We start from the raw sequence: 14,054 nt of genomic DNA on the forward strand, positions 1-14,054 counted from the left end.
AGGGGTTGACGGACTCTGCATACTCGGCTGGAATGTGAGGGGCCTGAATGACCGCATTAAGCGGGCTCTGGTTTTGTCTCAGGTGAGAAAGTATAGGGCAGATATCATATGCCTTTCCGAAACGCATCTAGTTGGCACTAGAACCTTGGCTCTCAGGAAGCCCTGGGTGGGTCTCTCCTATCACTCCACCTTCTCTGCTAACTCCAGGGGTTTTTTAGTTTTGGTGCGGAAGTCGGTTAATTTCCACTTGGTTCATAGCCAAATTGATCAATATGGCAGGTATGTATTTCTTAGGATATAGTGGAATACCAGCGCTGAGAATTGTATTACCAATTTTCCAATCAATCAATAACCACTGGATCAGTGATAAATTTTAATAAACACAATTTTCACATAAATTAAAAACATGAAGGTGAAGATAATAAAAATTCACCATGCAATTATAATATAAAATATTTATAAGATTATATTCCCGGACTTATTAAGGTGCAAATTTCCTCCTCCTTATATTCTGAAGAAGCTGAGCGACCTGGCTCAGGGAAACGCGTTAAGGCCTGCTGTGGAACCCCAACCTTTGCCTAGTTTTGATCCAGATAAGGACTTTTTTGCACACTTGGATTTCCAAGGACAATACTTCCAATTACTCCTTCAGCACAACCAGCAAGATATGGAAACCCCTTGAACATCTACACAGACGAGCAATCATCACCATTCATATGGAACTGTGTGAGAGGTACTATTAAGGGTATTACCAGCTGACTGCATAACCAAATATAAGGAGGAGGAAATTTGCACCTTAATAAGTCCGGGATCATCAAAATAATGGTTGGGTTCTTTTCAGCAATTTGAATATTGATACCTCAGAGCCAATTATATTTTAATATAATCTTATAAATATTTTATATTATAATTGCATGGTGAATTTTTATTATCTTCACCTTCATGTTTTTAATTTATGTGAAAATTGTGTTTATTAAAATTTATCACTGATCCAGTGGTTATTGATTAATTGGAAAATTGGTAATACAACTCTCAGCGCTGGTATTCCACTATATACTGTTTATCTTTTAGCAGGGTCTGACAAACCCCTTCCAGCTGCTGTGTATATTTAGTGGGTGATATATATCTATTTTTTACAGTTCACTATGTATTTCTTAGGGCCTATGTTAACCGCACACTTTTGCACATACTTGCTGTCTACGTCCCTCCCCCCTTGTCAGGAATCGACTCACCAAGCTGACATCCGTCCGCCGCTGCGGACTCCGTCCTGGCTCCCTGCGGTCACCTGTCGTCTGTGTCCCTGCCATGGGACGCCATCACGGGCCTGGGAGCGCTCCTGTGACAGCGGGCGTGTAGCGCGCCGCGTTCCCGCTAGGCCGCGGCGTGGGCGCCGCCATGACAGTTTACAGCAACCAGCATACAGCGGCCAATCCGGTGCTTGGCCGCACCCACTTTCCTTCACTCACCCAATGCCTGTGAACCAGGGGGTACATAAGAGACTGCAGGATCAGTCTGCAGGCATCCTGGACTTTGTGTCACTCCTGCGACCCATGTGAAAGGATCTGTTCCTGTTCCTTCCGTGTTCCTGGCTCTCTGCTTAAAGACTTATACTCCTGGTTACTCTGCACAGCTCCGTGGAACTTCAAGGCCCAGCAATACCTGCAATCTTCAAACAGGCTTCACACTCATCACCACCTTGTGTGCTTCAGCCTTGCAGTTGAGACTGACTCCAGGTGTGTTCCATTCCTCCACCTGTGATACAGCTTGCTGCTGTCAGTGCTTCACCACCTGCACTGTGGATAGTCAGACTCCTGCTTCTGCTACCAGGTTTGCCATTCAACATCTCACTGCCAAGTTTCATGTTTAAAACCTGCACTGGTTTCCAAACCAGAATCATCTCTACAAGCACCTGTTCTTCTGTTTATTATATTACCGGTTATTATTTCTCCAGTCATCTGTCATCCTGTTGCCATAGACTTTCAGCTATTACGCTGTGTGATTGACATTTCCATTTGTTATTATTATTTCTGCTGCCATTCTGTTTATATCATCTGCTAATAAATATCATTGCGCTCATGCGCAGGAACGTTATCCAGCCTCCTCGTTTTCTCCCAGCTACCTCCACTGACCCACTAGCGCCCCCTCCGGGGACACAGCCAAAACACAATCTGACAGTAAGTCCAGGATCGATGGACTCGGATGGTGGACGGAGTGTGGGGTCAGAGGCCTTGCAAAATCTGGTCTCCCGTCTGGATGGTCAAGAGGCTGCGCAGCAGCAGATGTTTCAATTCCTGCAAGGGATGTCCTCCCGGATAGATACACTACAGCAATCCCTGCCTAGTGTACTCACTCCTACTGTTCCTGTTACTCCAGCACCTGCCAGTGCTGTGAGTTCCTCTATGCCGGCTGCATCAGCTCCAGTGTCACGTCTGCACCTGCCCGTGCCAAGCAAGTATGATGGCAGTCCAAAGTTATGTCGCGGGTTTCTCAACCAATGTGAAATCCAGTTTGAGTTGTTGTCACATAATTTCCCCACGCCAAGATCCAAGGTTGCCTACATCATCTCCTTACTTTCTGGATCTGCTCTGAGCTGGGTGTCTCCTCTGTGGGAACGTGCTGACCCTCTGATTAACAACTACACAGAATTCGTGTCAACCTTCAGACGGATCTTTGACGAGCCTGGTCGTGCAACATCAGCTTCCGCTGACCTGATTCAACTTCGTCAAGGTACCCGTAGCATGGGACAATATGTCATTCAGTTCCAGACGTTGGCCGCAGAGATTCAGTGGAATAATCAGGCCCTGGTAGCAGCTTTCTGGCATGGACTTTCTGACCGGATCAAAGATGAACTGGCGACCCGCGACCTTCCTGTACAATTGTCTGAATTGATTTCCTTGTGCATTAAGTTGGACTCTCGCATCCGCGAACGCAATAATGAACGCGCTCGGAGTGAGCCACGCAGATCAAGGATGATACCTTCAGTACAGTTCCAGTCTCCTTCTTCTGACGAGCCTATGCAGGTAAATAGGTCCCGCCTAACTCCTGAAGAGCGGGCAAGAAGAATGCGTGAGAGACTCTGTCTGTACTGTGCGGCTGCGGGCCATCAGATTAACTCCTGCACAGTGCGTTCGGGAAACGCCAGATCCTGACTTGTAAAGGAGGAGTCAAGTTGGGATCTTTTAGTCAAACTCCTTCTAATCAAGACCTTATCCTTCCTGTGACGTTAGAGACTTCAGTTGGGCTCCAGTCCGCATCAGCATTAGTGGACTGTGGAGCTGCAGGTAACTTCATCACCCAAGCTGCGGTAAATAAATTTTGCTTACCTATATGTGAACTTTCCTGTCCAGTTTATATTACCGCCGTGGATGGTAGTCGAATCTCCAAGGGGAATATTTCTCATCAAACTGCCCCAGTGGTTCTGGGAGTTGGATTCCTACACTCTGAACTGATTAAGTTCTTAGTCATCCCTCAAGCCACTCAGGAGATCGTCTTGGGCATGCCCTGGCTCCAGCTACATAATCCACAGTTTGACTGGTCAACGTTGCAGCTTACCTCATGGGGTTCACATTGCCATCAGTCCTGTTTAGCCCAAGTGTGTCCCATAAAGTCTACCGAAGTTAAGACACAGTCAAGTCTCCCAGCAGTTTATCAAGATTTCTCAGATGTCTTCAGTGAGAAGGCCGCTGATGTCCTACCGCCCCATAGGGAATGGGATTGTCCCATCGATCTCCTTCCTGGCAAGAAGCCACCTAGGGGGCGCACCTACCCGTTGTCTGTTCCTGAAACCGAGGCGATGAGTGAATATATCAGGGAGAATCTACAAAAGGGATTCATCCGCCCTTCATCATCACCCGCTGGTGCAGGTTTCTTCTTTGTTAAAAAGAAGGATGGAGGACTGCGTCCATGCATTGACTACCGGGGTCTCAATGACATTACCATTAAAAATAGTTATCCATTACCACTCATTACCGAATTATTTGACAGAGTTAAAGGAGCCCGCATCTTCACCAAGTTAGATCTCCGCGGTGCCTACAATCTCATCAGAATCCGGAGTGGTGACGAGTGGAAGACAGCTTTTAACACTCGAGATGGCCATTACGAATACCTGGTAATGCCATTTGGGTTGAGTAATGCTCCAGCAGTGTTCCAACACTTTGTGAACGAAATCTTTCGTGATGTCCTGTATAAGTACCTCGTTGTTTACTTGGATGATATCCTCATCTTCTCCCAAGACCTTCCATCTCATCGTCTACAAGTCCGTGAAGTCCTCCGACGTCTTCGTGAGAACCGGCTCTACGGTAAACTTTCTAAATGCACCTTTGAAGTTCCCTCTATACCCTTCCTGGGTTATATAATTTCCGGATCGGATCTTCAGATGGACCCGACAAAATTGGAAGCTATTGCCAATTGGTCCATTCCAAATTCTCTCAAGTCTATCCAGCGGTTCCTGGGTTTTGCCAACTACTATAGGAAATTTATTCGGGGATTCTCCACTCTCATCGCTCCTATTACCAACCTGACTCGGAAAGGGGCAAACCATTCCAACTGGTCAGAAGAAGCCTTAGCAGCCTTCCAGAAGATCAAACTGGCCTTTATGTCTGCTCCAGTTCTGTCTCAGCCAGATGTAAACAGACCGTTCGAGTTGGAGGTGGACGCCTCTACAGTTGGGGTTGGAGCTGTTCTCTCCCAGAAGGGAACCGATGGGAAAGTCCACCCTTGTGGATTTTATTCTCGCAAATTCCTTCCTGCAGAAGCTAACTACTCCGTTGGAGATCAAGAACTACTGGCGATCAAGCTGGCTCTCGAGGAATGGAGATACCTCCTAGAAGGGGCCAAACATCCGTTCAACATCTACACGGATCATAAAAACCTGCTATACTTAAAGGCAGCTCAGTGCCTTAATCCTCGCCAGTCCAGGTGGGCTATGTTTTTCTCACGTTTTAATTTTAAGCTTCATTTCCGCCCAGGTTCGCAGAATGTTAAAGCTGACGCTTTATCCCGATCTATGGAATCCGAAGAGGAAACGCCTGACTCAGTGCCTCATTCCATCCTGAGTCCAGTGGTGTTCGCTGCATCTCAAGTCTCCCCAGCTCCTCCTCCTGGTAAGACTTTTGTTTCCCTAGAACTCCGTCCCAAATTGCTATCTTGGGCTCATCAATCCAAGTTCACCGGTCATCCTGGTGTCCTGAAGACCTTCAAGTTTCTCTCCGAGACGTACTGGTGGCCTAAGATGAAGGCTGACATCAAGGATTTCGTGGCATCCTGTCCTAAGTGTGTGCAGCATAAGACTCCTCGTCAGTCTCCAGCAGGTCAGTTACAACCATTGTCTGTTCCTAGTCGTCCCTGGTCACACCTGTCCATGGATTTTATCACCGACCTTCCTCCTTCTCAAGGATACAATACCATCTGGGTTGTAGTGGACAGATTCACCAAGATGGCTCATTTTGTTCCTCTCCAGGGTCTCCCTTCTGCCCCGAAACTTGCCCAAATCTTCCTACGGGAGATTTTCCGCTTACATGGTCTACCCTCGGAAATAATATCCGACCGGGGGGTACAGTTTGTAGCGAGGTTTTGGAGGGCCCTCTGTTCTGCCATGCAAGTCAAGCTGAAGTTTTCGTCATCGTACCATCCTCAGACGAATGGGCAGACAGAGAGGGTTAATCAAGAACTTGAGACGTTTTTAAGATTGTATGTTTCATCTTCCCAGGATGACTGGTTCGATCTGCTCCCATGGGCCGAGTTTGCCCACAACTTCCGCTATCATACTGCTACTGAAACAACACCATTCTTCGCAGTATATGGGCAACATCCCCGTGTTCCAGATTTCCAAGAACTCCCTCATATGGATGTTCCTGCTGCCACTACTGCTCTGACTCAGTTCTCATTAATTTGGAGAAAGATTCACGTGTCTCTCAAAAAGGCCTCCAGCCGGTACAAGTACTTTGCCGACCGCAAGAGACGTGCGGTTCCTAACCTGAAACCTGGGGACAAGGTTTGGCTGTCAACCCGTAACCTCCGTCTTAGGGTTCCGTCCATGAAGTTTGCACCCCGTTTCATTGGTCCTTTCCCTGTCGAAAGAGTCATCAACCCTGTGGCCTACAAACTGAAGTTACCATCTTCCCTTCGAATACCTAACGCTTTTCATGTTTCTCTCCTCAGACCTCTAGTCCTGAACCGTTTTCAGAGTGCTCTTCCAGTTGGCCCCAGAATTCGAACTCAGCGGGGCGTGGAATTCGAGATTGGCAAAATTCTGGACTCTCGTTGCCGGTATGGACGTCTCCAGTACCTGGTCGATTGGTCCGGTTATGGCCCAGAGGAGAGAAGTTGGGTAAATTCATCGGATGTCCATGCTCCAAGGTTGGTCCGTGTCTTCCACAGCACTCATCCATCCAAGCCACGTGGGTGTTCGGTGTCCACCCTTAAAGGGGGGGGTACTGTCAGGAATCGACTCACCAAGCTGACATCCGTCCGCCGCTGCGGACTCCGTCCTGGCTCCCTGCGGTCACCTGTCGTCTGTGTCCCTGCCATGGGACGCCATCACGGGCCTGGGAGCGCTCCTGTGACAGCGGGCGTGTAGCGCGCCACGTTCCCGCTAGGCCGCGGCGTGGGCGCCGCCATGACAGTTTACAGCAACCAGCATACAGCGGCCAATCCGGTGCTTGGCCGCACCCACTTTCCTTCACTCACCCAATGCCTGTGAACCAGGGGGTACATAAGAGACTGCAGGATCAGTCTGCAGGCATCCTGGACTTTGTGTCACTCCTGCGACCCATGTGAAAGGATCTGTTCCTGTTCCTTCCGTGTTCCTGGCTCTCTGCTTAAAGACTTATACTCCTGGTTACTCTGCACAGCTCCGTGGAACTTCAAGGCCCAGCAATACCTGCAATCTTCAAACAGGCTTCACACTCATCACCACCTTGTGTGCTTCAGCCTTGCAGTTGAGACTGACTCCAGGTGTGTTCCATTCCTCCACCTGTGATACAGCTTGCTGCTGTCAGTGCTTCACCACCTGCACTGTGGATAGTCAGACTCCTGCCTCTGCTACCAGGTTTGCCATTCAACATCTCACTGCCAAGTTTCATGTTTAAAACCTGCACTGGTTTCCAAACCAGAATCATCTCTACAAGCACCTGTTCTTCTGTTTATCATATTACCGGTTATTATTTCTCCAGTCATCTGTCATCCTGTTGCCATAGACTTTCAGCTATTACGCTGTGTGATTGACATTTCCATTTGTTATTATTATTTCTGCTGCCATTCTGTTTATATCATCTGCTAATAAATATCATTGCGCTCATGCGCAGGAACGTTATCCAGCCTCCTCGTTTTCTCCCAGCTACCTCCACTGACCCACTAGCGCCCCCTCCGGGGACACAGCCAAAACACAATCTGACACCCCTACAATAATGAAGTACTCAGGCAGGCAATGTCCTTTCTTGCTACTTCTCAATCAGCTCCGGTCCTTTGCATCGGAGACTTCAATAATGTTATGGATAAAGTTTTAGATATGTGGGCTGAACTCCCCCCTTCTCTACTCTCTGCCTCCCCATCCCCCACTCCGTTTGCGAGGTTGATTTCCGAGCTTGGACTCCTGGATATTTGGAGGTTGAGACACCCTAAACAACTCCAATACTCCTGCCACTCGGCCAGCTTCCACTCGTTTTCGAGAATAGATTTGGCCCTCGTCTCCTCTGATCTCACTGCTAGAGTGCTGGACGTCCAGTACCTCCAGAGGGGAATCTCGGACCACTCACCTTTGCTGGTGGTCCTGGATTCTGTACCTCCCTGTGGGGCTAGACTTTGGAAATTGAATCCCTTCTGGTTGACCTTGCTGACTGACCACGAGGCCTTGCTCAGTGAGTGGAGTGATTTTGGAGTTCATAATGCGTCCTGTCCTGATCCACTGGTTAAACATGACGCATTTAAGGCTTCACTACGGGGCTCCTTCATACGACAAATAGCTAATGTCAAGAAATCTAGTAGGGAGGAAGAGATGCGACGAACTTGCCTGTTCCCAATCCGAGTCTGCTTACCTCACTACTAGGACCCTTGGTGATCGGGCAAGATGGGATCTGGCCAGGAAAGCCTGGTCTGACCACTTGCTTGATAAATCAAAGCGCAAATTACTTTTCTCCCAGCACACCCTCTATTCGCAATCGGACACGGGAGGTAGTTACTTGGCCTTTCTGGCTCGAGGAGAAAGAACAGGGGGTTCCATTCAGCAGATCTGTGATACTCAGGGTGAAATGGTTTATGCCACTCCTGAAATAGCCCAGGTTTTCCAGTCCTTTTACTCTTCATTGTATACCTCTAGGGTCACCTATACCCCCGCTCAACTACAGCAATATCTTTCAGGCATTGCCCTGTCGCAGCTGTCCCAACAATCTATAGATATTCTAGATGCTAATATCACCCCAGAGGAGGTTGAGGCTGCTATTGCCTCCTTCCCTAATAAAAAGGCCCCGGGTAGCGACGGTATACCGATTGAAGTTTATAGTCAATATCGTGCATACTTTGTCCCCTATCTTTTGACTCTCTTTAATGCATTGATGGAGGGTGCTCGCCTACCTCTCTCTATGTCCGAAGCTATTATCGTAGTGATCCTCAAACCGGGTAAAGACCCTACGGCCCCGGAGTCCTACCGCCCAATCTCATTGCTACCTACTGATGTCAAGATTTTGGCCAAAATTCTTGCACTTAGACTCAATAGTGTTATCACCTCGATCATTCATGATGACCAGACAGGATTTATGCCGGGCAAGTCCACCCTCCAAAATTTGAGGCGACTGTTTTGTCACCTGCAGATGGGGGACCGGTCCGAGTCGGAGGCTGTGGTGGTTTCCTTGGATGCTGCCAAGGCCTTCGACTCTGTAGAATGGGAGTATTTGTGTGAGGTCCTTAGACGGTTTGCTTTTGGCCCCAAATTCATACGATGGGTACAGTTACTCTATTCCTCCCCAGTGGCTCGAATAACTGTCAATGGCTATGTGACGTCCCCATTTGCTTTATTCCGTGGTACTAGACCGGGCTGCCCACTCTCCCCTGCCCTTTTTGCCCTGGCTGTAGAGCCATTGGCATGTTTCATCAGAGCGTCCCCTGATGTTAGGGGCATCACTATTGACGGACATGAGGATGTTATTGCATTATATGCCGATGACATGCTCCTGTTCCTCAGAGACCCTGATGCTTCCCTGACCTCCCTCCTGGGTATTGTTGATACATTTGGCCTTTACTCTGGCCTGACTATCAACTGGCATAAATCTAATGTCTTTCCCATATCTGGTATTATTCCCGACCTGTTGCCAGATGTATCCTCCTTGACCTGGACCCTTCGCTTTCAGTATCTTGGTGTCTGGATCACTCCTAATGCTAAGTCTTTTGTACATCAAAACATTGACCAGGTCACGGTGGATCTGAAGCGACGGATTCATGTATGGAAGAAGCTTCCCCTTACAGTCACGGGCCGCATTAACCTGATCAAGATGGTGATGCAACCAAAGTATCTTTATCTATTGCAGCACTCTCCTACCTATATTCCTAAGAAAATTTTCACTAACATTGATAGTGTGCTTTCCTCCTTTGTCTGGGCCAATAAAACGCCTAGGGTTGCCCTGAGAGCTCTGGTTAGGGCCAAATTGGATGGAGGTTTGGGCTTTCCCAATCTCCGGGCCTATTATCTAGCTGCTCAACTGGCACATTTATCTAATTGGATTCTCAGTAGGGATAGTCTCACGTTTGAGAGATTCTTTGCCGAGTGTGTGGGGTCTCATTTCTCCCCTCTCCAGTTTCTCCTGTCTGCCTCTTCTACTGCTGGTCTTCCTCCTTTGCTCCATCAATCGCTCCTTGTGTGGCGTCAGGCTCACTCCTATTACTCATGGCAAGGCACAGACTCTGACACGCCACTTTGGTTCAACCCAGGGTATGGGGAGTTGCTGCAGCTCTCACAGGACAACATATGGATTGGGGCAGGCCTTACCACAGTTTCACAACTATATGATAACGGTGTTTTCAAGTCTTTCACACAACTGAGGGAGGAGCTTGGAATATCCAATAGATCCTTTTATCGCTATCTACAGCTCCGTCATGCGGTGTAGGCACAGTTTGGGACCTCGCCCCTGCCCATTTCTGACTCCCCGATTAAAGATATGGTTAGGAATTTGGGTGCAAGACACCAAGTTTCCATTTTATATGGTAGCCTTAATGCCCAAATCTGTCCGAATATATTTGACCAACTTAAACGGGAACAAGACATTGGCCCAATTACAGATGACCAATGGCTACAGGTGTTGAGCTCCCTTAAATATTCTACTCAGTGTATCAAATATCAGCAGGTTTATTTCTTTGTTCTGCATAGGACATACAGAACTCCAGTTTCTCTGCACAAAGCAGGGCTACGGCCTGATAGTACCTGCCCCAGATGTGGTGCCCCTGAAGCTACTTTTTGGCACTTATTATGGCTGTGCCCTACTGTACATGCCTTTTGGGAAGCAGTTTGGTCGGACATTCTGCTCACTGAACCTACGCTGCCCCCCCTCTCTCCTACTATATGTATGTTTGCGCTAGACTTAGAGGAATCCTACTGCCCGGCACTTTACAAATATGTTCTCTGCCCGACTACCTTAGCCAAGGTGATTATAGCGCGTAACTGGTTTGCTACTTCTTCCCCTAATGTGTACAACTGGTGAGCCTTGGTAAACGAGGTGTCAGGACATGAGAGGTTTACACATAGGTCTAGAGGGACCCTACCCCATTACTTTAGCAAGTGGGATAGGTGGAATACCTCCCGCCTGGCTACAGCTGGAACACTATTCTCTGACTGATTGAGGCTTCATTTGTGAATTTATGATGTTTGCCGTGACACTTACTATCTTTATCTATGAAACACTGTGACACAGATGGTATTAATTACTGTATTTTTCCTGTAACGTTTTTTTATTTTATTTTTTTGTCTGTTGTTCTGGTTTTGTTCTGTACCTAATGTTTTTGTTTGTACTTTTACCTGTGAAAAACTTTAATAAAAAATTACACAAGTTAAAAAAAAAAAAAGCCTTACTAAAGTCTAGATAAGCTATATCCATGGCTCCACCTTTATCCATCACTTTAGTCACACAATCAAAAAAGTCAATAAGATTTGTTTGACATGATCTCCCCCCAGTGAATCCATGCTGTTTGGGATCCAGTAAATTGCCAGATTTGAGATAATCTACAACTCTTTCTTTTAAAAGTGTTTCCATCAATTTCCCTACTACTGATGTAAGACTCACTGGTCTGTAGTTGTTTGCCTCTTCCTTGCTTCCACTTTTGTGCAGTGGGACTACGTTTGCTCTTTTCCAGTCCCCTGGAATTACTCCTGTAGCTAATGACTGGTTGAATAATTCTGTCAATGGTGCTACCAGCACCTCTTTAAGTTCTTTTAGTATCCTTGGATGTATCCCATCTGGCCCCATAGATTTGTCCACTTTCAGCTTTGAGAGTTCTGTTAGGACCTTCTACTCTGTAAATGTACTTGTTTAATTTTCCTGAATATCCCTTAACTGTGGTCCCTTCCCCTCTCTTTCAGTAGTAAATACGGAGCAAAAATAATCATTAAGATGATCTGCTATTAAATTGTCTCCTTCAACAAGACTCCCAGTGTCCGTCTTTAGTTTTATAATTCCGTCTTTTGTTTTTCTCTTTTCGCTTATATACCTAAAAAAAGTTTTGCCTCCTTTACCCACTGACTGGGCCATTTTCTCCTCAGCTTGTGCCATTGATTAAAATGGTTCCTCACCTGAGTGATGTCTACTGCGTGCAACAAGAACTGATTTATTTCTCAGAACATGGAAATGGCTTCTCACCTGTGTGACTTCGCTGATGTCTAACAAGATGTGATCTTCCTGTAAAACATATCCCACTCAGAGAAAGAAAATGGCTTCTCACTTGTGTGAGTTCTGTGATGTATAACAAGAGCTGTTTGTGGCAAAACATTTCCCACACTCAGAACATGGAAATGGCTTCTCACCTGTGTGACTTCTCTGATGTGTAACAAGAGCTGATTTCTGTGCAAAACATTTCCCACACTCAGAACACGGAAATGGCTTCTCACCTGTGTGACTTCGCTGATGTGTAACAAGTTGTGATTTCCGGATAAAACATTTCCCGCACTCAGAGCAAGAAAATAGATTCTCACCTGTGTGACTTCTGTTATGTCTAACAAGATCTGATTTGTGTGCAAAACATTTCCCACACTCAGAACATGGAAATGGCCTCTCACCTGTGTGACTTCGCTGATGTGTAACAAGTTGAGATTTCCAGGAAAAACATTTTCCGCACTCAGAACATGGAAATGGATTCTCACCTGTGTGAATTTGCTGATGTGCAACAAGATGTGATTTCTGTGTAAAACATTTCCCACACTCAGAACATGGAAATGGCTTCTCACCTGTGTGACTTCGCTGATGTCTAGCAAGTTGTGATTTCTGTGCAAAATATTTCCCACACTCAGAGCAAGAAAATGGCTTCTCACCTGTGTGACTTCTCTGATGTATAACAAGATCTGATTTGCGTGCAAAACATTTCCCACACTCAGAACATGGAAATGCCTTCTCACCTGTGTGACTTCGCTGATGTGTAATAAGTTGTGATTTCCGGATAAAACATTTTCCGCACTCAGAGCAAGAATATGGCTTCTCACCTGTGTGACTTCTGTTATGTCTAACAAGATCTGATTTGTGTGCAAAACATTTCCCACACTCAGAACATGGAAATGCCTTCTCACCTGTGTGACTTCGCTGATGTGTAATAAGATCTGTTTTCCTTGCAAAATATTTCCCACACTCAGGACATGGAAATGGTGATGTACCTGTGTGACTTCTCTTATGTGCATCAAGAGTTGTTTTGTATGTAAAACATTTCCCACACTCAAAACAGGAATATGGTTGCTCACCTGTATGTATTCTCTTATGTATTACGAGAAGTGATTTGTATGTAAAACATTTCCCACACTCAGAACATGGAAATGCCTTCTCACCTGTGTGACTACGCTGATGTGTAATAAGATCTGATTTCCGTGCAAAACATTTCCCACACTCAGAACATAGAAATGGCCTCTCACCTGCCTTACCTGTCTGTGGGTTAATAGGCTTTGTGTTCTGTGTAAAACATTTGGCATCTATAGAACAGGGAAACTCTGTATCTACTCTCAGAGCTGTAACAGATGCACCAATATCAGAGTGATCAGGAGAACATTTCCCAGGATCAGAGGGACCAGCTGATAGAACTGGATGTATAATTGGGGTAATGGGGTTAGCTCCTGGAGAATCCTGTCTACTGTCATTATCTTTTATGTCACAATCCGGGGATAACATTAGATGTCCTTCTGAGATATTCCTGCTTGTGTGTCCATCTGCTGGAAATAAAACACATTATGGAAATGTGACATTTTTTGTAACAATATTAATCTTGTAAACAATAGGAGAAGACGACTCTCTGGGACACTTAATTGTAAATGTGTGTGTATAATAAAACATAACTTTTAATGAAGGCTTTATAATATTGTGTCTCAGACTATCATTGTGTCCACCCTCCTGATAACACTCACAATAACAAATGTAATATTATAATAAGACTTAGATATATCTCTCTCTTGTACTGGTAACTAACCATGAAGTATAAATGGAGATGTAGTCACTCGCCAAGTCCTATGTCAGCACCAATGTAAAACAATGGATGGGGAACATATTGTATGCACTGGAGATTCTAGATGAACAATAACATCAGTCATATGAGCTGATGGATCAGAGAAATGTCTCCTAACGTTACTCCTGGAAGCATTGGTAAAGTAGGTACGTATAATACAGAGCATTACATATCAGGATCTATACAGCTGCCGCCATACTTCTGCTTCTCATACGTGTGCTACTGGCAGCAGTGAACATCTGAGTGAGAGTGCAGGGAAGACAGCAGAGTCTGATGAGAAAGAGATTGGATCTGCCTTTGCAGGATATATCACACCTGTCACCCGTTAGTATATAAAATAATAAATAATAAGAGCGTAGTCTGAGTCCATCCGGACG

The 14,054-nt window shown here is 46.1% G+C and overlaps 1 protein-coding gene and 1 pseudogene across 1 annotated transcript; both read right to left on the reverse strand.

Moving 5' to 3' along the window:
- LOC134983736 (zinc finger protein 585A-like) overlaps positions 1-14,054 on the reverse strand; it is a 186,634-nt pseudogene that overhangs the window by 162,632 nt on the left and 9,948 nt on the right.
- Positions 10,431-13,384, reverse strand: LOC134983735 (gastrula zinc finger protein XlCGF57.1-like). The gene has a single exon (XM_063949382.1). It carries the CDS (start codon positions 13,344-13,346, stop codon positions 11,916-11,918), a length of 1,431 nt encoding a protein of 476 aa, XP_063805452.1. The 5' UTR covers positions 13,347-13,384; the 3' UTR covers positions 10,431-11,915.

The sequence above is a fragment of the Pseudophryne corroboree genome (genome assembly GCF_028390025.1).
Source record: "Pseudophryne corroboree isolate aPseCor3 chromosome 3 unlocalized genomic scaffold, aPseCor3.hap2 SUPER_3_unloc_22, whole genome shotgun sequence".
Classification (NCBI taxonomy): Eukaryota; Metazoa; Chordata; class Amphibia; order Anura; family Myobatrachidae; genus Pseudophryne; species Pseudophryne corroboree.